Source organism: Ambystoma mexicanum, chromosome 1p, assembly GCF_040938575.1.
Source record: "Ambystoma mexicanum isolate Mex_15411 chromosome 1p, UKY_AmexF1_1, whole genome shotgun sequence".
Lineage (NCBI taxonomy): Eukaryota > Metazoa > Chordata > Amphibia > Caudata > Ambystomatidae > Ambystoma > Ambystoma mexicanum.
The window spans coordinates 1,458,175,672-1,458,199,234 of NC_090921.1; the positions used below are offsets into that span (position 1 = coordinate 1,458,175,672).

Sequence of the window (23,563 nt, forward strand, 5' to 3'; positions counted from 1 at the left end):
TGAATGTAGGTGATGACTGCTAGCTGGTGGAGTGCCAATTACTTTCGGTTTTAACATTTTGCCTAGTTCCCTTATGATCTAAGATCTGGTTTTAGGTATTCTGTAAGGTCTCAGGTGAACCTGTTGACCCAGAAGGATCCTAATACGGTGGAAAACATTGAATTGCCTAAAGTATAAGGAAAAGGCACCTTTTCAACACCAGAATGTTTCTTCCGATTCAACATCCTTCCATTTCGATTTCATGGCCCGCTGTGACATTCCAGGGGAAAATGGATCTTGTGTTGAGACAATATCATTCATTTTGTAGTGCATACTTTAATGTTATAATCTTTAGTAATACCTCGGTTGGACATATGTAGCATTTGTATGTCATATCCTGAGTACTTGGAGCAGGTGGTCTCGCCGCAAACCCTGCCAAATGTCATTGGGCCCAAAATGTTGTGAAATATTTATGTGTCTTCATGGGGCATGGATTAATCTAAAACCATAAAAAGAAGCTAGAGGCAGTAAAAGGTATTCCACCACCCAGTACGAAGAAGTGATTGAAATCTTTCCTCGGTTTAATTGGACACTGTAGGAGAATGATACTGTCTTTCTCAACTATACCTCCCTGTTTAATTTATTTGCATACGTTCAAGGAAAAAAGCTCTATTGGTCACAAAGGAGCGTACAAAAGGTAATATAGCTGATAAACGTAAGGCACTGAGCCTCTTATAATGGGGGGAGTGTGAGTGTCATGACTGGGTTTGAGAAGGGGTCCTTTGGAAAGATACTGGAGACGATAAGGTGGACAAACATAGGACAAGCAAGTGTCAGTGGGTAGGCAGTCTAGCCTACTAACAATGAGCTGCGATTAACTATTAATTGGTAGTATGGTGGAGAAAGGAGAGGGAAGTGTCCTGTTAGTGGTGAGGAAAGATGTAAGTAGTAAAGCTAGAGAGGTGAGTCAAGAGAATAGCTCAGAAGCGAGGAGGCAGGCTTTCAATTTTCTTTAAGTGAACTGTGTTTTAAATTGCAGAGCAGAGAGAGTTCCAAGTAAGGACACAGGAAGAGTGAAAGAGTGGATGCGAGAGGAAGCACAACTGAGCGAGGTGCCTTAAAGGTGGTGGAGAAGGCAGAGCAAGTCATTGCAAGGAAGTCTTTTTGCAAACAGACAGAGCATGCCAGAGTGCAATGTTCAGTTGATTCGCAGGGAGGAGTAGAGGAGTTTAGTTTCAGAGTATGAGAGGTGTGGTGGGTAGGTGATAGGAGTGGATCAGGTTGCTGTATGGCATTGTTTGTTAGAAGGGGGAGATGGCATAGAGAGGATGTAGTGAGAGTTGCAAGTTGTTCGTTTTATGACAGCGATAGGAAAGGTGGGGGATGGAGTATGATTGGAAAGAGCATAAGGAGAGAATAGCAGGATTTTAGTTCAGTAGTTATAGTCAGGGATAGCTGGAAATGGACTCAGTGGATTTTAGGTATTACTAGGTGGAGCAGGAGAGGAGGTGGTTAAAGGCTCAGAGGAAAACAGGGAAAGAGGCTTGGAGTAAAGACACAGGCCCTCATTACGACCCTGGCGGAAATCGAAAAACGATGGCGGAAATGCAATACCGCCATCGAATAGCGCTCGGTGCGACTATGACCCGTCACCGCAAAGTACGAAGCCACTAGCGACACCGTAGTGAACGCCAACGCTAACTGCACCAAGCACGCGCGCGCGCGCCATGCCAAACCGCAAACACCACCATGGTGCAACGGTACGCCAATTCCGACCCTAGCGGACATGTACCTAACGCCATCAGGCATGGCGGAATGTACCATTCCGCCATGGCGAGAAGTACGGCATCGCAAATCAACCGTAAACGGCCCCACTGAGTGCCTGTACACCGCTCCCTGCCCACAAAGTACAACTCCCGGTAGGTGCAATGAAGTCACAATGCAACCATTGAAATGCACAAAGCACCCATGCATGCCAACGAACAAAAGCAACACAAGAGGGGCCAATGGGAGCTGCAGGTCACAGATGGCACGAATACAGAAGCCATCCCAATGGACATGACCACAGTCCCCCACCAAGAAACGCACGCAAACACAGGCACCTGTGACCAGCAACATTCCGAAAATCACATCATTCCACCAGTCCACCTGGCTGACCGGCATCTGTTACACAAAACCCAATCCCCCGCCCCTGAGCATGACAACATTCAAACTGTCATATAGGCAGCCCCCATCCCACGCCTCCGAGCACATCCGTTCAACCTCACTGCTGAGCAGATCCACACCCTCTACCGTTTGGACCGGGACACCATAGCCGCCATTGTGGACATGACACAGGCTGACCTTGTCAGCATGATAGATAGCCCAACCGCCATCCCACCCCTACTGAAGGTGGTGTCTGTACTACACTTCCTGGCCACAGGCACCTACCAGCACACAGTCGGACAGTTGCATGGCATTTCTCAGCCACTGTTCTCACGGACACTATTGCAAGTGCTCGATGCCCTCCTGCAGCACGCAGACGACTACATCTCCCTACCACGCTCGGAGCAGGAAATTACAAACACGAAAGTGGGATTCCATGCACTTGGCGGCATACCGGGTTGCATTGGTGCCATCGACTGCACCCATGTGGAGTTGGTCGTCCCACATGCCATGGAGGCCCAGTACCGCAACCGAAAACAATTTCATTCTCTGAATGTACAAATGGTGTGTGACTCCAACAGGATCATTACACATTGTTGTGCCCGATTCCCTGGATCAACCCATGATTCTATGGTCTTGAGGAACTCTACAATACCACGCTACATGGAGCGACACGCAGGGAACAGATCCTGGCTACTCGGTGAGTCTCATTACATGCATGATGATGTGGGGTATGTGAATTGGCATTGACCTGCCAGGAAGGGGGGGGGGGTGTGCGTACGTATCAATGGCATTCCACATCATACGTTTCTCGTCCACATACAGGTGATGCTGGATATCCACTGAAGAGATGGCTCCTCACACCAGTCCGGAACCCACGGGACCAGCATGAGGAGGACTACAACCATGCCCACTCACGTACCCGTGTAGTCATAGAACAGGCATTCGGCCTACTGAAGGGCCGTTTCCGCTGCCTCAGCAGGTCTGGCGGGGCACTCCTGTACCGCCATGAGAAGGTTGCAAAGATGGTGATGGCATGTGTCATGCTCCACAACATGTGCGTACGTAGAAATGTGCCCATGCCCCCTGACGCAGAACTGCAAGCACCTGATGATGGTCATGATGAGGGTGGGGATGTGGCAGCACCTCATGGAGTCTGCGAGGCACCGGAGGCCCGTGACATTCGTCAGCATCTCATTGATGTATGCTTCTAGCACTCACGCCTGGTGGCTGATACATGGACACGGGACTCGTGGCACTGCGTGTGTCTGGGACATGCACAATATGGACTGTACGCCTATGATGGCCTAGTACACAAAGATCAATGTCCACACATCTAATTGGTTGATCGTGCACTTTTTATGGCATATGTGATGTCATGTTGAACACCCTATCGACCCGCCACCCAAGTGAGCCCAACACACCCCCTCCACCCCCCTACCTCCCCCCCGAACACCAGTGTCCAAAGATGCTCATTGTCAGTGGGCTGTCGCTATTGCAAGCCCCCTCTGCGGGTATCAGGGGCACCCCTGCCTGTGGAGCGCAGGTTCCTTCCAGATCTACGTTGGGGGCTGCCCTGGACGGAGCTTGCAACGGATGATGTGTCTGCCTGCTCACGTCCATGCATGTCCCTAAGGGTTTGCGAGAGCTCAGTGAGCACACGGCGCACTGCGGCAAGTTCGGCACATACGTCCTTGGCCGTCGCATGCAGTTCCCCCCTGAGGCTCTCGGTGCTTCTCTCCATTTGGACTCTCAGGCTCTCGGTGCTACTCTCGATTTGTGCCCTAAGTGTCTCAGTTGATGTTTCTATGTCTGCCTTAGTGCCCCCACATTCATCAGCATGGTCCTTGAGGAGCGTGGCCAGTTGCTGCTGTTGTTCGATCAACTGGTCGAGGGACTGTTGCCTCTGCTGGGCCAAGGCCATTTGCGGGGGTGTCACAGAGGGGCTGTTGACCTCATGTTGCCTTGCCACAGGGCTTGTGGGGGATGGCCAGTCGTCGTCTTGTGGGTGCCCCTGCGTGGTATCCTCATGTTGTACGGGATGGGACAGACAGGGGGATTGGGACAGGTCATGGATGGATCTGACTTCGGCATCCCCGTTTTCTGTGTCGGAGCATGCTGCCATCAATGGGGTGTCACCTATGGTGCTGCTGCCACCGGAGGCAGTGCCTTCTGTGGCATCCATTGGGGGGACCTGTGGTGGTGGTGTTGTGGGCATGCTGGCTGCTGGGGTGCCTGTTGATGTTCCCTCCTCTGTGCTGCCACCTGATTTGTGCTGCTGCCGTGTCTTGATGCGTGCAGCTGAGGTGGAGGGTCTCTGGCCGTTGTTCTTGGCCCTCTTTGCAGGTGTGCTGGTAGGGGTGTCCTGATGCTCGTCGTTTGGATCGGACCCTGTGGTGGAGTAAAGGAGGGCGAGGGTTATTAATGGGTCTGTGGGAATTGGAATGGCATTGTATCACATGCATTGGGGTGGTACCTGAGGGTGATTTGGGTCGGGGCCTTGGAGGTGCTTTGATTTGTGTGTGGAGTGAGGGTGCAGTTGTTTGGCAGCCTGCAGTTAGGGTGTGCCTGCTGCACGTGTAGTGCGTGTATTAGGGGTTTTTAATTATTTATGTATTTATTGTGGGTTTTAACGTGCGCTATCAGGCCGATGTGTGTGGACGTTCTCCTGGACATGTGTTTCTGTTGCACTATGTGGACGCATGGTACTTCACATGGATGGACTGTGTGGATTTGGCATTGTTTTTCCTGGCCCACCTACCTGTATCTTCGGATGTCTGCACTCCTTTCTCCATCCCTCCGACTCCCTCTATGCTCTCCATTCCGATGGTGGAGGCACAGATTTCTTCCCAGGGGGTCAACTTGATGGGTGATTCAGGACCTCCCCCGGTGGCTGTGGCAATGTTGCGGTTGGCAGAGAGTATGCTGCGGACGCGTATCCGCAGGTCGTCCCATCGCTTGCGGCATTGCTGTGGGGTGCGGGGTGCGGTCCCCACCGCACTTACCCGCTGTGCCACCAGAGCCCATATGGCCTTCTTGTTTGCAAGTGCCGTCCTGGTCATTTGCGTGCAGAAGACGACGGCAGCATTCTCCTGGAGGGTCTCTGTTAGCACGGTGAGTTCCTCACGGGAGAAGTGGACCTGCCGCTTGCGGTCGCACGCTTTCTTCGCTGCTTTTCCCATTATTCTTGGTTTCGCTAGGGTGGTTAACGGGTTGGGGTGTGTTTCAGGGTAGTGATTTTAGTGGTTGTGTGGTTTTAGTGTATTTATAGGTGTACGCTGGGATGTTTCCCGTTCCGGGCCCATGTTTTAACTTCCGTTTCCGTATATTTCCGGCCACCGTACTTTCCGGTAGGCGCACACTGCGGTGACCGCTAAGAGGGGTGGCGGTATTGCACCTGGGGCGCCGTACGGCGGCGGTGTGGGCCGTTTTGGGGTCATTTCCGCCATCGCGGACTTTGCACTTCCGCCATGCCGTGGTGCTCGTGCCCGATGGGTCGGAATGGGCCGCACTTTGCTCCTTCGTGCAATGGCGGAAACGCTATTTACGCTGTGGCGCTCCGGTCAGTCGCTTTCCGCCAGGGTCGTAATGAGGGCCACAGTGTTTGCTCTTAGCTGTTTGCCCTTTGCTTGGGTTGCCCGGATGTAAGTCGCCTGAGTAATGAAGAGTAAAGTAGGCGGGTCGCAAGGAGCGTCCAATGCTGGGAGGAGGGAGGTGGGAACAGCAGATGGCAGACTATGAGCAGAGCTGAGCTCGATGTTGATCTCAGCCCAGTTGAAGTCCCTTATGACCATTTAAAGATGGCGGTTTAGGGGTCCAAGATCACCTGATTAGCCAGTTGATCGACATTAGATGGTAAAAAGACAGAACCCCCCCAAAAATCTGTTATACAAAAAGTTGAGATATACATTGTTGTTGACATATCAGGACGAGATAGGAACAGCTTTGTATACCATATCTAGAAAATATACCTCAACAATATGAATGGAAGTATAGGTCTGACATCCTTATCCCTTCCCAGAGCCCCCAGTTTGTCCAGAATGTCGCAACCCAACTATAGCATCCCTGTTGAATGAAAAATTGAAAAAAAACATCAAGCTTCAAGATTGATCTGGGGGTGGGGGGCACAGAAGACCAAAAGGTATTTGGAAATGATTCCCTGCTTTAAAGCCATAAAATGTTGAAGTAGAACACTGACAGGAGTCTGTATCAGACTGTATATCAGCACCACTGAAAAGAGTAGGCACGGGCCATTAAAAGTGTAGCAAGTCTGTCAGACATGCCAGTAATGTCCATTAAAAGGCTTGCTCAGATGTGCCCATACTGTACTATGCAGAGAAGTGCCCAGGCTGTTCTTTTTTATACCCTGAGTAATGATGGGTTTCCGAGGAGCATTTACCACAATCTATCAGCTACTTGTTGCAATGACTCGGGGTTTGGAGTATGGCATGATTTGATTTGTTTGGCTGAAGTGAAACAGATTCGCAGCGAAATGGACTACGGTCAATTCAGCCGCAAATCTTTACACTTCGGCTAAACAACCCAAATTCTTTTTTGAACTAAGTAAAAGTCTAGTTCTAGTAGCGAGCCCTAACTTTCTGTAACCAAAGTATTTTCTGTATTTTTGTGTGCTTTGTTATGAAAAGATTTGACCATGTACCTCTGGCCCGCGACTTGTACTGCACACTGTACAAGGCGTGTGACTGCTGAGACTATGTAGTGTGGGCGCTGGCCCCAGGACATGCTATGCGGCCATGCCCTAAGCACAGTGCACCTGTCCGCAGTGCCTGCGGGCACAGTGCCTCTGTCTACACTGTGCATTCATCACAGCACTCCTTCCCACAATGCTGGCTGAGCACATACTTCCTTTTTCGTGTAAATCAGAAAGTCGTTCCAGTGACCATGCATTATGTTCATGAATATTTGTAATGTTTTGGCAAGGCTTTTCCTCAACGAAAATGATCACCGTTGTACCCACATTTACAAATGACCACTATCATGTTGGCCTAATATAAGTGATGGCAACGGGCAGGGCTATCCCTTATGGCCATAATATTTTGATTAGACTGTCATATCCTGAGCACCTGTGGCTATATGAACTTACTAATGTGCACCCTACCCCGTGCCCGTGCTATTTCTGGACATATTGGTCATGTCTACGAACATCTCAGCTAAATGTGCATGTTCTTTGTGACACCCCAGACATACCCTTTGTCCCGTTGACAGATCGGCACAAATCCTTCAAAGAAAATATATTTTGGAAGAATGCTTCATGAAAATTTGTCAAAAGTCAAAAAAGTTATTAGCTGGGCTGAGTGCCGGTGGATCAAAATTGCCAAATTCTAGACCTGATTGTTTTCTGTCCATGTGATCAGTATTCCCAAAACTGTACTCCTATGTTTGTCCGGACTGAGGAGGTGCAGGGGGCACCTAGTCTGTGAGTGACTGAAAGGCTTGCATTCCATCAAGTCAAAGTGAGTGCAGAGTTTGGAAAAATTGATTCACTGGGACACAGGGCATTCTGGCCAATCAGGAGATGCAGAACAATGTGATTGGTTGAGCATTTCGTGCACCAGTGTTGGTTTGAATTTTCAGCATCACTCACTGGGTGAAATTCTTGCCAATCAGGCAGGGTTGACGAGCTTCAATATGTAAATCTGCACATGGGCGCAATGAAGGAATGGCGAATTGTGCATTGCAATCAAGTCCCATGCCTTAGCCTGAAGAGTGGGACTGGGGGACTTTGGGGACTAGGTGCCACCACCCGCTGTTTTACTTTGGGACCAGTGGAGCTGTATCCCGTTCCCCTAACGTCTCAGCCCAACACTATCCTATACTATTGACGTATGTGGATCTTTCTGCAAAACCCTTCCCTCCCAGAAAGAAATAGAAGCCATTACAACAACAAATTTGTACAGTTTCTTGTGGCAAGATGAAAAACATCAGGAAGGTGGGGGGAATAAGTGGGCAGTATGGAAACAATGCTATGATTCGATCGTGCAACAAAAGAAAAAGGAGACGCGATGAAATCTGAGACTTCTAAGAAACTATAGTAAAAAGGAGAGAGACTACATTAGTAAAGCCAAGTCCATTAAGCAAAAATATAAAAATATTGGCACAGAGCATATCGATACAACCCTACAGAAAGAGGAAGAAAGTTTGTTACAGGAAGTGGTCACAAAAAACAGACACAATTTTTGGGCCCTCATCAACCAGCTGTCCACTCCACAATCCTCCCTGCAAAGTAATCTGGCTGCAGAAGATTCTTTGAAAACTCACTTCCAAGAACTCTAGAATCCAATTGGGATACAAGTGACTAGCAACACCTGTGCGGCCGATAGGTCAGTGAACTTCGATTTGACAGATGTGGAGCTGTACATTAAGACATTTTCTAAATCTAGGGCAACTGGCCCAAATGGGTTAAGTAATTAAATTCTGAAGAATAACACACCCATGTGGGCTAAAATACTATTCTTGCCGCTGAAAAATGTTTGGCATACAAGTCTTTCCCTCCATCATGGAAGCAGTCTGTAATTATTCCTATTTATAAGACGGGTGATCGTACCTGTCCTGCGAACTACAAGCCCATCGCTCTCCTTGATGCACACAGTAAGGTTTTTGCAACCTTAATTTTGAAAGAGCTCGAAGCTTGGGCCAAATCAGTGGGTCGGCCAGGCAAACACCAGACCAGCTTTCGAAAAGGCATGGGGACAGTCCTGAATGGATCCGTTATGGGTTGACTTCAGGGGAATGCCTGGCATTCGGGTACACCCTCCTTAAATGTGGCCATGATTGACTTCTCACAGGCGTTCGATAAAGTGAATCGTGGCCTACTTTGGCAAAAGTTGAAGAAGTGTGGACTGCCTCTGCCCCTATTAGCAATTATTATATATCTTCATCATGACACCATTATACAGGTTAGGTTGAATGGGCATGGTGCTCTTACGAGAGAGATCCCCACTTGTAGAGGCCTCTGACAGGGCTTTGTTCTCCCCCCGTGCCTATTCAACCTTTACCTGTCTGACTTAGGAGAGACTCTAGAGGTGATGGCATTTACCTGTCCAAAATTACACACATTGGCCGTGCCTAGGATGGCTGTTGCAGATGATGTAATCCTAGCAGATCATACACCACTGGGTCTGCAACATCTAATTAACGCTACTATAATTTACACTGCTCAAAATGACTTAGTTATTGATGACGGAAAAATGTACTGTGATCCGCTTTAATAGAAATCCCAATCAGCCATATGGATACAAATGGAAAATAGGTGTAACTAGTATAATGCCGATCAAGAGTGTAATCTGTTCCAGATTTGAATTGAATGCTTACCCTAATAAAGCCTTGATTTGAAGTAGGTTGAAAATCAAGGCTGTTCAAGTCTGTCCCAAATGAAAAAAAATTATAATAAATATTGCAGATTCATTAGCCTTCCACTTAACATATTTTACAAGTTAAAGGTGGTATCATGTATACTATACAGATTAGAAATTACCTATATGGTGAGATATTTCAACTGGGATCTGATTGGGTGCTGGATTTTGAAGAGGTTCTTTAATTTACCATCTAGCCTATCCATAGTGGGTTTGAGATATGAGCTAGGTTTGGTATCATTAAGAGGATGGTACTATTGGAAGATCTTCTTGTTGTACTATAAGTTACTAAATCCCCCACAGGCCTTGCTCTTTGTAGACTTAAGTGAGTCATTGCATGCAGGTGGGTCTTGTGCCCTGGACAGTTTTAGTTCTTTCGCAGAAATGATATTGAATGAAAGTCAGTAATCATCGGACTTGTTAAAATATAATTTGGATTTAGTAAAAAGGTGAGCAGCCCTAGGCATACATAAAAGAACTCATATCTCCTCCCTTAGACGCCACATAAATGGCTATCTACGGTCAATAAAATACTGCTTAAGACACTGTCTCTGACTCATAAAGCTCTCAACAACACGGCCCCTAGCTACCTTACAGATAAACTTCAGAGAAGAATCTCTCCTAGACCAACCAGAGCCGACAATACTAACTGCCTGGCTTTACCTAGATATAGGCTCACCACTATTGGTGGTAATAGCTTCCCTGTAAAGGCAGCAAAAACTTGGAACTCACTTCCACAAGACTTGCGAACAGACCAACCATACCTACTCTTTAGTAAAAATGTTATAAAACACATAATCTTGTCTGACCCATAACCTCCTACCGCTTCTGACCATGCGGAATTACTTATTCCCTCTTATCCCCTCACTTACCAAACATACTTTACTTCTTGTCACCACCTGTAACCCAAGTGGAATCTTGCTCACCCTCAAATCCAAGTATCCTAAGGAGCACTACTTCCTATAATTTGTATATCTGACCATTGCATATTGCTGTTATCTCATTTAGCACACTCTATCTGCGAGTCTCACTGTTCCATGGAGTGTAGTTTTCTGCAGCTTGTATACTTGTACATGATACATTACTGTAGCCATATAGATGTTATATTCTTACTTCAATTTGTGCTTTGCATATATTGAAGCCTTTGCATTATATTTGTACATATCTGTTTACTGCATAACTATGTAAGCCTTGCATTTTCATTCTGTCGCGCCCTTTTACCCCCGGGTCTGGTGCACGTAATAAGTGAATAAACAAACAAGCTGATTGGATTCATACAATTGGGAAAATGCATGTATATGTATCATAGACTCTCAAAATGTGATCATCCGCTAGGAGTAGTTCCGACTTACTTGAAAAAGTTCCCAATGCGTATTGGAGAACCACCTTTCTGCGGTTTACACTTAAATTGATTCCGACATCAGAGAATCTAGCTAAGTGCTCAAAAAACAAAGAACTGTCTGATCTATGTATGTTATGTCAGTCTAACGAAAATAGGCACCCTCTGGAGCATTTACTGGTTGATTGATCCGACTGAAGAACCTAAGAGTCTTGTTGCTATGCAGATTTGTATCTAAAACTGAGTGGCACATGACAGAAGACTTTTGGGACAGGCTCTTGAGTGGGCATGAAACCATCTTAACCATCAAAGTTTTAAAATTCTTAGGAAAAATGCACATGGTTCTAATTAAGTGGTAGTTAGCCTGTGTGTGTGTGTCCCAAAGGTATTATCTCTTTTGCTCTATTTATTGAATTGTAATTTTTACTGTAAGAGGTTTTTAATTTGTGAATTGTATTAAATATAATAAAATGAATTGTGATATTTATTGTGATATTCATTTTTCAGTAATAAAAAAAATATATTATTATAGTAGACAAACTCCTATTTAATTCCCTGCCCTGAAGAGGCTGTTCGCTTGAGTGGTGTAATGCTGGATTGGACCTTGTGTTTATTGGCTATAAATCAGCCACCTACTGAGACAAGTGAATATCACAGAAACACCAACCTGCAAGAACTGTTCCATGGGAAAACACAGTGGAAAATCATTGAAAACACCACATTAATATATAATACTGGTTCTTTGAGCAATCATAGCAAAGAGCTGGGACTGTGCCAGCCTGCACCATAGCAAGGGGATCCAACCTCATCCAGAGTCTTTAGAAACAAGGCAGAGGAAACAACGACACTGGTTATAAACTTGGAGCTGTAGAACCTCAGGAACAACAGAGATCCAAGATGATGGACTGACCTGATATTGCCCGAGTCCACAGTCATGTATAGTGACGACTTGTGCACCATTCTTAAGTGTTGTTGTTGACACCAACTACCAATCCATACACTCTCAGCTATTAACGGGGCACAGCCAAGCTTGTTTACTTGGAGGAGGGACTTGGGGCGGGACCAAGGTACTATATAAGGCCCCAGTCACATCTGTGGAGTGTAGGGGCTAGGGGTTGGCACATAAAGTGTAGAGGTGCATTGTGGAAGACTGAGCAAACTAGTAAAAGGAGGAGAAGGAAAGGTGGTGGTGGGAGAGGGAAAGATTAGTGAAAAACTTGTGGAGAAGGGAAGGAGTAAAGACCGAGCTATTGGAGGAAAAGAGGAAAACGAAAAATATGAAGAGAAGACCGACCAGAAAGAAGAGCGAGAAAAAGGTCAAAGCATCACGAGAACGTCAGAAAGAATATAGCAGGAAAATACACAACACATGATATACTGTACATATGTATGCCATTTATGTAGTATTGCATTAATGTTAAAAACACTGTAAAATAAGTACTTTGGGAAAATATACCAATAAAGTCATAAGTATATAAGAAGAATACAGGAATAGGATAACATTGAATCCACAAACCCAATATAGCAGAAATGCCCTGACAGGGAAGTAGCAAACTATATGGATGTAGAAAGGGGGGCAGTACAAGGTATAAAACAGATTGGAAAATGTAACTACAATTGTTTAGAGTATCAACATTATTTGTATTGTAAAAGAGAAACTGCAGTGATTCATTACACTAAAAGGTATATAATGTATATGAACTCAATGCTATCTTCTAAAGTTCTTCTTTCTGACGAGAAAGCTCCAGAGTCCCACATGTCTAGGCCCAGCTAAGTACATTTTAAAGTAATTTTTAAGAGTTTCCAAAGTTTCTAAAGGTATCTTCCATAGAAATCAAGGGGACAAACTTAACAGGCCTGCTACTGTTGTGGGGAAAATTTAGGTAAGTTTTTACCATTACCCAGTGCCGTAGGAAGAGCAACCAGGCAGTTGGGGAGTCTGTGGGACCCCTTCAAAAAAGCCTATGGTTCAATAAGAAGCAGGCCAGAATGAGCTTGATGTAGTGTGAGCCCAAAGCCCAGCCCAAGGCCCATATGTTCCTATAATGTTCTGTGGTGCGGACTGCAAAACCCCATTTATCCAGGACCGAAAAAACCTTGTTTAATGAGACCAATTATTGAATTGTGGTTCAAGAACATGCGGACAGGTAGTCAAAGCACTGGCTGTTGCAAAAACACCCCAGGATCGGCGGTGCACAGGTAGGTTTTCCTGTCTGGATTGTTGGGGTCTCCGGATGGAGAGTCTTGAACCCACAACCAGCCCCGGCACAGACTAGGTGATCTCAACGAAGAACACGCCTGGACAGACAACCCACGAGGCAAAGAATGTGCCAGCAGTAACAGTAGCAAAGTAGCAGCTCTGTAGGACCCACCGGGGGTCACTGGTCTGCACATGGGAGCAAGAGGATCCAGCCAGAAAGTGGTCACACATAGAAGACAATGGGTGAAGGTGATCCAGAATGTCCCACAATGGAGCAGAGCTGGCAGCCACTCAAGATTACCAATCCAGAAAAAAATGGAGAGTCCCTGCCTTTAGGTGCGAAGGGCCCAACCAGGACATCCAGTCAGACCAACAAGCAAAATTAGGAAAAGTAAAGGAAGAGCCCATCATTTCATTACACCAGTTCAGGAGAACGGGGTGCAAGGACACAGGACCAGATGCACAGAATTCATGGTTACAACAGGACCCTCTTTTAGAAAAGATGTGTACAATGGGAGAAACACACAATATGACGACGCTCATAACAATGAAAGTTAAACGCTACAAGATAAGCTATACACTGTAACTCATGCACAGTTTGCTGTCTGTATACCCATGATGCAGCGGTGAGAGTTAATCCATAACCATTTACACAACGTCTCCCTACAAGTTCAAAAAGAGCCCAGAGCAGTGCAAACTATTGACTATTAAGGAAGACAACATCACAAATGTTTGTTGATGAAAGGAAGCGGGAACTAAACTATAAGGATAACGCCTAGTTAAGAAGCTGTTCCAGACATACAATTGGTTAAAGGCCATACACACTTGGGCAAAGTCAGCCTTGTTGTGTACTCTCAGGGAAAGGAGGGTTTGAGATGCATATGCACCCCTATGGATCTTTATAGACACAGAATTGATGTGATGAAAAAGTAAAACAGAAATATAGTGATAAAAAATCATCAGTTTGTGAGTTTTGGGCCTTGAAGAATGTCAGCATTAATTACAGACGACAGAAACATTTTGGATATATAAACAGGAGAGGTGATTGAGGCCACATGTGTAGAACTGGGTCGTAATACAACAGTTTTTGTATGGAAAATTCAATAGATAAGTGTTTTAATTGTCTCCACTACTATGTTTTGTGAATTATGATGCACTATTATGTTGTTGGAACATTTTTGTCTATCTGATCCGTTTTATTAGACATTAATTCTATGTGAGTATTTATCATATCAGTCTCTGTAGTGTACATTTATGACACATAGAGGTTACATGGAGATTTTGTTATATATATGTTTTAAGAAAATAACAAGTGATTTATAATAAAAGTAAATTGTTCAAAACACATTTAAAGGTGTTTTCTTGGATCCTACTCATATAATGCAAGTCTTGAAAACTCCAGGATAGGTAGAATTTCCTGGCTCCTGGCAGCTTGAAAGTTGAGACTCGAATAAACCTGTTATCTGGGGTTGGGCTATCAACCTGACTAAGAATAAAAGCCTCACTGGTGGATATATGACGCTAAATAACTGCCAATATAAGTGGCAGAAAAGTTCTCATTTGAAATGTCATTTTACAGTCACACAGGGGGATGAGGCCTAAGGATGTGGTCCCATCATAGATATCACGTATTCAAAGAAATAGTTGTAGTCACTATTCAACGTTAAAAGCACCAGAACAGTTACAGTGCGTGTGCACAGTTTGCTTTATTCTTTTATCTACAGGAACAAGGCTAAGGACAACCTACTTCATGTTCGTGGTATCACTATTGCAGTCTTTGGCACCACGAACTGCTCCCTTGCAGTACGAATCTTGAGAGGGCTAATCATACTTGTAATATATATTTTTTAACAGGGTCAACAATTGCACATGCTACAAAGTTAGTTAAACAATTAACTAAGCAAGGCGACACTGAGCAACACAGGTTCGATCCCCGGGTCCATACTTAGAAACCTCTGGGTATTAAGCGCGTTATAAATAACCCATCATATCATATCAATACAGTCTCTATTATAGCGGTTCCATTTCTTGTGCATTTCTCTGAAGGATTTTGTCCCTTTGAGGTGCAATTAGCACACATGACATTTGGTACAGACAAAAATCGCATGATGGTTACAATGGTTTTTTGTGGTTGTTTTGTGGCTCTTTACTGACACTTCGACCTGAAAATAAGTCTCCTTGAAAGATCTGAAACCTCTTTTTGAATGTTCCCACATAAGGACCGGCCTTAATTATTGAAACTAAACCAATCCACCAAAAGTTGCGATTAATGCCTGGCCTTGAATTCGTTGTTCTTGAACATGAAACTGATGTCCAAACTATTTTGCAATAGCTTGACATATTCTTTGTTTATTTCTGCTATTTTACAGTTCATACCTATTTGGCTCAAGAAGAAGGGACATTGATCCCGAAACGCGTCAGCCTTTCCATTTCTTTCTGAACTGTCTACACACATGGTTGTTACTAATTTGGATAACATTTGACATTGTATTTTCATTTGTTTTCTGCATCACCTTTACCCTATGATAATACAATTTGTTTGTATGGATTAAACCATTATGCTTTATTGCCTATATCATTGTTTGTCTTTATATTTACTTTACCAAAAAAGTACCAATTAGTAAACTCTAGAAAGAAGAACATTGTATTTATCCATCATTTGATGGAATATTGATAGTGTGCAGGGGACGGGAGGGCTCCTATCTATGGATCCTCTTTCTTTTCTCTACGTGAATGTAACAGTGATCCTGTGCCAGGGTCACGTTTCCTCCCCCGCACCTTAAAACAATATACAATACTTTTACATACCACACGAGGATCACATAAGATTAGGTGAGTGCTTCTACAATCCCCCTCACAGACAAAAATCCCATCTGGCTGTGATAACCCTACATTTGTGGGTCAAAGATCTGTCCTTCATGTTCAGAGTTAGGAGGGTACTATATGAGAGACATCTGATTTTAACTCTTTATTTATACATTGTGAGGAGTACCCTTGTCTCATAAATTGTTAACCAGTATCCAAGTCAATGGGCCTCATTACGAGTTTGGAGGTAGTCATGCCGTTTTTAGCAGCATGGCTACCCCCAAACTCTGGTCCGGGTCGTGTAAAATGGGAATTTCCAGGCCATTCAGACCTTCGCAGGCCCTGTAATTCGCATTCGCGGGACCCAGACCCGGTACGTCCCCATTCCCAGTTGAGCCCCCATAGGGCTCAATGGGAATGGGGAGGATGCTAACAATGGACCCGTTAATGACGGTCTGACCAGGCGTACAGAGCGGGACCCTCTGCAGAACTCGTAATGTGGCAGCCCGGTATGAACGGTGCCGGTCCCTTACCGGCAACGTTCATACCGTGGCCGCCACAGTCGTAATGAGGCCAAAGCCTCTTTCATCCAAAATTCTCTGTTGGGAATGTTAGCAACTGATTTAAAAGTATTAGCCCTATGTGCATGCAGAACAATATTTGCAGGCTTTGTTTTTGGAAACATTTATAATTCATTTGTCCCCAATGTCTTAAAGCCTCCCGTGAAGTCATTCAAGTCTTAAAAGGATAATCATAGCTGCGAGTTTAAGAATGAGTCTGTTCCTATTTAAATTCTTAATGTAACTCACCAAATAATTAACAAGTCATCAACAGTTTCAGCAGGACTTGGATCTTCCAGGACCAATGCTGGTATTTGGAATTTCAAATGTGTGGCCTCTGTTATATTTTTTACTGTACACGCAGACCTGATTTCATGAATAAATGCACTGTAGGTGCGGAAGCAGCTACCTTTTCGCCTTCATTGAAGCTGATGCACGAAGCCCAGTTGACGCCTCTGAAGTAGGCTGTTGCCAGCTTTAATATGTCCAATTTGAAGGGCTGCTCCAAGAAGATGATGTAGTTTTCGGACATCCCGAAGCTGTGGTAGTAGCTGGGACTTAGAAGGCCATGCGATGGAATCGTGCAGAGAACCTCTGCATATTTCACACAGGACTTTTTCTTCTCTTTATCTAGAAGGATGAACATTGACACATGGTTTGAAGTTCCAATCAAATGGCTCAATCATGTTTAAAGTAATCAATGGTAGCTGGTGATTTATTTGTTCACTGGTGGGGTATACACATTTGTTACTAATGGGGATGCATCATCAAACACCGCGAGGGTGACCCAACCAACCAAAATGAACTTCCAAAGCAAGAGGAGGAGGGTTAAATGGCACATTTTACAGCACACGTTTTGCAGCAAACTGGGTAAAAAGTCATAGAATGCATAGTTGGCTCAGTAGGGTAACACATGAAATAACCCAATAGATGCAAAGTCACCAATGGTACACAGGAACATTTCTAATGCCAGTATTCCTTCCCCCAAGAACACACATGCTCTCTGTTTCCAATAAAGCCACTATTTCCAGTGCAAGAAAACACTCAAGCTTGCTCTGCCCAATAATATCAGTATTGCCACTGTAAGAACATACATATTCACTGCACCAAATAATGGTAATATAGTCACTGTAAGAACACACACCTGCTGGCTAATCCGAAAAGGGCAGCTATTGAGGATTTGGCAGCAAGTTACTACGATGGAAGCCTTCACATTCCAGAAATAATTTAAGGAATGAAAACGCCTCTGGATCGCAACTAGAGAACAGAGCATCCACGGTCTAACATCGTTTTTTTTGGGCCAATATCTGACTTTTGAAAATCAACACATGATAGTGTGCTTTCCTACAGCATGAAGGTGACAAGCTGTGGCATAGTTCTTGGCAAATGGAAATAACACAAACAGAGGTTCAAGACGTTTTTGCTGAATTTACCGTCCTGATGAAGGTGGTATTAATGGTTTCATCCCACTAAAACCGGTTGACGTGAAGAAACGGATGTGAACGCAGAAACTTCACACGGTAGACAAGGCTGACTTTATTTCAAGTGAAGATTTTCTCACTTGTTCATTACTTCTTTGTCAAATTCATTCATAGACAAATGGCAAGCAAAAGTATGGCATCAAACACTAGTAAATAGTTATTAAAAAAACGAAGAGTATCCCAAGATTGGATATGTGGGGGGATGGTCAAGAATATAGAATATACCGACGAGGGTCCACACTACTTTTTTAACAGTAAAACATTGCTTTCCCAAAAAGTAAGATAGATTAGATAGCGACAGTTTTCTCTCTCTATCCTTTCACCTATTTATATATTTTTTTAATTTTTTGACATTTTTGACATTTTTGTAATGGTCAGACCCAAGGGTATCACTGCGTTTTGTACAGGATCAGATAAAATACAGAACATAAAGACAACAATGGCATAGCGTGACACCAGTTATTACTCATGTTTGTTGAACACCCAGGTCTTTACAAGTTTCCTGAAGGTGATGAGCAAGTGCTCGTTACTGATGTGTACCGTAAGAAGTTCTAGAGCGTGGCAGCTGTAACGCAGAAGCTGATGCCGCCTGATCTTTTGCTGTTAAAGCGTGGGGTGTTCAGCAGAGAAATGGCGCTTGACCTCAATGCTCGCAGAGGGACAGTTTTGGAGATGTAGCTGTTTAGGTAGGAGGGGGCCTCTTGGTGCGATGGCCAGCATTTTGAAGTCTGTGCATGCTTTGATGGGGAGCCAGTGGGATTCCCGTCTAATATCTGAGATGTGGTTAGAGCGTTTTAATCCAAGAGCAGCACAGTGAAATTTATTTTAAAGTTGTTGGAGTTTGGACATGTTAGCAGAGGATGTGCTCATAAATAGGGCATTACAGTAGTCCAGTTTGGAGAGAATCAGAGCACGAGCCAGTGTGAGGACGTTGCATAGAGAGAGGAATTTCCTACTTAGTGAGATGAGTCTTGCGGTGTGGGCAGTTGATGAGGCTAGGGCCTTGTCATGGCTAAGTCGTCTTTGAGGTAGATTCCCAGTATTTTTATATGTTTGAGGATAGGAATGGTGTACCCATCAATACAGATGGAGGAGAAGGAGGTATCCAGGTGTTTGAGCCAGTGAGCTGTTTTTTCATCATTTAGACACTAGTTGTGAGTGGCCATCCAGTTTTGGATCGTGCTGCATAAATTATTGATTGTGGATGTGTCACTGGCATGGTCATCTGTAATCGGAATGAGAATTTGAGTGTCGTCCGCAAAGTTAGTGTACATGATTTTCCCTGCATCAAGCAGATCAAAAAGCGGTTTTGTATATGTTTTGTAGTGTTGGAGAGAGGCACAAACCTTGCGGTACACACAGCGGAGCGGGTCGGCTGAGGATTCCCCGATGAATACTCTAGTGGCGCAATCACTAAGAAAGGATTTAATCCAGTCAGAGGCTTCGGGAGGGAGGTGCAAGTGCTGACTGAGTTGGAGACATAATGTGTCGTCATCGACTAGGGGGAATGCAGCAGTGAGGTCTAACAGCAGCATGATTGCTAGATTGCTGGAGTCTTGGGTGGAGTCCATTTGGATTTTTAGGTCCAGCAGGGCTGTTTCCATGCTGTGCTTAGAGCAAAAGCCGGATTGCCTTTTGCCAAGAAGGTATTTTTCTTCTGTGCTTAGAGCAAAAGCCGGATTGCCTTTTGCCAAGAAGGTATTTTTTTCCCCAGGAAGTGTTGGACTAGGCAATATTCTAGGAGGTCCAGGATTTTGAGAAGGAAGGGGGCTGTTGTGATGCGTCTGTAATTGGTGGGGGTGGCAGGATCTAGGGAGTTTGTTTTTAGCAGAGTGCAATCCAAGTGGATTCGATTTTGGTGGGCAATGAGCTAGATGTGAAGGAGGTGTTTTCAGATTTTGTGATGAAGGGGGTGAGCGTGGAGGCACAAAGCTTTACTATGTGGATCCGGCAAGGGTTGCCTTTGCAGTTGAATGGTTTCAGTGTTTTAATGGTGTTGATTACTTGGTCTTGTGTGACTTGAGTGAAGGTGAAAGGGGTGGTGTTAGGGGCAAGGGTCTTGCCGGTGTGGGCAGCAAGCTCAGGTGGAGGTAGTTTGCTGGCAAGGAGGGCTTTTTTGGCATTAATCTTGGTAATAATTACATCCATTTTGCTAGCAAGGTCATCTTGAATCGTGTTACACCAGGCTTTGTCTGAGCATATGGCAGAGATGGGGTTGATTGGAGTATTAAAGACTTTTATGGGGCTGAGCGATACAGCTAGGATTTTACAAGGTGTGGTCAGGGAGAGAATGAATTGGATAAGGAAGTGGTCTGACCAGGGGAGTGGGTTGATGTCTGGGATGTTAATGGTGACATTGGTCATGGGGATCCAGTGAACAATGCAACCTTTTGAATGCGTTGGGGTGTTTATTTGTTGGGCAAAGTTCATATCATGGTGGGCAGTAGATATTGCTGAGTGTCTGTGGCACCGTTATAGCCCAAATTGAGGTCTCCTAGTATGATGCACTTGGTGGAGGGTTTCATGAAGGTCTTTATGAGTAGACGGATATGAAGGTCAGGACAGCTAGATCTATTGGGTTGCCTATAAATGAGGAGCAGGCTAAATGTTGTTTATGGGTCAGTGGTGAGCTTCAAGAGCAGCATTTTGTAACCAGGGGTAGTGAGTAAGGAACACTGCCTGATCATTGATTAAGCTATGAGAGCTACTCCACGTCCTATTGCATTAAGGCATCCAGATCTGAGGATGGTGTAGTCTGGATGATGGCCAGGGAGAGTAGAGGGCCTGAAGCGTCATGTAGCCATTATTCAGTGATGGCTAGGAAGTCTAAGTGAAGCTTGAAGATGAGGTCCAGATGTTGATAGCGTGAGCACCTAAGGATCTTGCATTGTTTAGCGTGCATTTGAGGAAGTCTGTTTGCTTGGGGGTGATAGGGCTGGTGTTGTGGGGAGCCTGTAGTGTCAAGTCAGGGGTAGGGGGAGAGTGTGTATGAAAGCCAAGTCTTGCTTGTCTGGTTGCTCTTAGGAGAGTGTGGTAGGAGCTGATGAGCATTCCGGAGCATAGTCTATTTGGTGGGATATGCCCAAGATGGGTGAAGTGCTGCCCAGGAGCAGGGTTCTACGGGAGGATGTCAGTCTCTGGGTGTGTGTGACTGGTGCAAAAAGCCAGATGACCACGGCACACCACCACCACTAAGGCAAACACACTCCCATCTGTAAGAAACAACAATGTGTCTCACCCACTAGTCCCCAGGGATCTGTCATCCAGGTAGCCAGGACACAGCCATCGCTTTTGGATCCATTTCCGAGGGGGTGGACAAGTGCGGGAGGATCACCTGGGTGAGGGGTCTTTGGGGAGTGGGAGTGGGACACCGGATGGTGAGACGCGGTCTCCCCTTCCCTGTAACATCTTTACCCCATCCTACCAGGTAGGATATTTAGCACCTGTACTCCCCCCCTTTTTCAACACAAACCCTTTCTTATGGACAGCCCGCTATGAGAGAGAAACAACTAACACCTAAGCAGTATAGCAGTATACCTGAAGTGTCCCAATACAATGGTCAGGCGAGGTCAGGCAATTACTGACCATTACACACACCTGACTTCCATTAAGCTTCCCCACACGGATAATGGCAGAGCACAAGAGCAAATACTGAGTGAGGAAAAGCACATGAGTAAACAGCAGTTTGGAGATGGCAGCTGAACGAGAGAGGAAAGACAGCAAACACAGAAGCGGATCGCAAGTAGGGAAGTTCCCCATACCTTGTCAACAAGGAAATGTTACTTTCCTGAACCCTCAAGATTAGAAAGCTTAAGACCAGGAAACCAGGCTGAAGAATCCTGCATTGTATGACAGAGATGCTCGAGGCCCTCTCGCGTCAATAATCAAGGCTGGGAGAATCACCAGCCGCTGTGGTACCGTCCTTGGCTCCAAGAACAAAGCAGCATCAGTGAAATCAACACAGCCGGTGAGTTCGGGAGACCGATATAAGACCAGTCTATGTTGAAGCCAAGGTTGCAAGCAGCAACATTTAATGGGAGCGCTGGAACGAACATTGTTAAAACACATGTGATAAGAAGAGCAAAGTTGAATTGCTCATGAGTAGCTGAACTTTAAAACCAAGATACAAATACCTTTGACAGAGTGGTCCGGCACTGCGTGGGTGCTCGATCTAAGGTCTCTGTAAGGTATCCAGGTGAGGAGTGGCAAAAGTGAAAGTGAGAAAAGGTCACATCAACAAGAGAACGAGTGGTTGTGAATCAAAGTGGTCCTGCGATGGGTAAAGCAAAATCCTGAGCACTGTCGAAAGTCTTCGATTTTGAAGTAGAGAAATTTGCTCCGAGCCCGGCGGATGCAGACCAATTGAAGATTTTGTGTCAGAGTGGGTCTGAACCCGGCGGAAGGCGACCCCAGGTGAACGGTAAATCACCCAAGAAGTTGTATATGTGAAATCCTAAGAAGAAAGGAACTTTGATGTTTTTCGTGTTACATCAGGCCCTCTAAAATAAGAGACTTCGAAGGGATTGTGTCCTCCGACGTATTCCTTATCTTGATAGATCATCTCCAGCTTGCTGGCCTCGGAATTTTTTTTTCAGTAGAGGGCGCTGCGCGTCGATGTCCCTTGAGCCGATGTCCCTCGACAGCCTCTGTATCGGCACCGACGTCATCATGCGTATAAATAGACTTGCGCAGCGTCCGTTGCTCAGTTCCGTTTTTCCGCGCTTCGTGGGCCTCGGAATCGCGTTGCTCAGTTCGTTAGTCAGAAAATATATTCTTCATTATTCCTCGAAAATACCAACTCTTACTTGATGGCTTCCTCATTCGAACCGACGACTCCACGGTCCGGCTTCAAAAACTGTCGAGACTGTGGAAAGAAAATGTCGTTGACAGATCCTCACAGGATCTGTTTGTGGTGCCTGGGATCAGAGCACCAATGTTCGGAGTGCGAGGACTGCATGTCCATGACGGCGAAAGCCTTGAAGGAGCGTAAGGGGAAGCTTGAGAAAGGTAAGACAGTTAAAACTCCTTCGAAAGTTTCCTCGGCAGAGTCGAGACATTCGTCTCCTCGCCGACACAGGAAACATTCTCGTTCTAGGTCTCGAAGCAGTTCCCACCGCTCTTCGAGATCCAAGCATTCAAGTAAGAGACGTCAAAGATCCCCTTCCTCGTCTTCTTCTTCTGTTTCTCCGGAAAGAGTTACCTGCCCCACAAAACATAGCTCTCAGGCTGAGTGGGAGGAATTCCGTAAAAGGATGCTTAGCGTCTTCGAGAAAGCGGCCTCGACCCCCTCGAAGACAGCTGAGGGTGATACCCTGGGTGAAAGACCCGAAAAATCTAAACACTGCGAGTCGTTGCACCCGGCGAAAGAAACTACTCAAGAGCGTCACGAACCCTCGAGCAAAGGCACTGTGTCATCGACGTCATCGTCGAAGGGCTCATCGACGCATATGTCGATCGAATCGATGCCGTCTTCGATGCCGACGTCGATGCCGAAAAAGAACAAACCCACGGCCGTCACTACCTCACAGCCAGTGGTCATACCCAGGGCCTCTAACATGACTTTGAGGTCATCGACAACCTAGAGTAGGATCCCGATCCTCTCGAGTTCGTCGAGGCCTTTTCCAATCTTTTCAATGCCTTTTTCTGTGTTTTCGAAGCCTTTAACGTCCACGTCAACGACG

General features: G+C 45.4%; 1 protein-coding gene across 2 annotated transcripts in view; it reads right to left on the minus strand.

Moving 5' to 3' along the window:
- Positions 1 to 23,563, minus strand: part of BCO1 (beta-carotene oxygenase 1) — a 296,080-nt gene that overhangs the window by 112,570 nt on the left and 159,947 nt on the right. For both annotated transcript variants that reach the window (XM_069607100.1, XM_069607101.1), the window contains exon 6: positions 16,811 to 17,031. In XM_069607100.1, the coding sequence (XP_069463201.1) occupies positions 16,811 to 17,031 (221 nt within the window). The remainder of the gene's footprint in view (positions 1 to 16,810; positions 17,032 to 23,563) is intronic.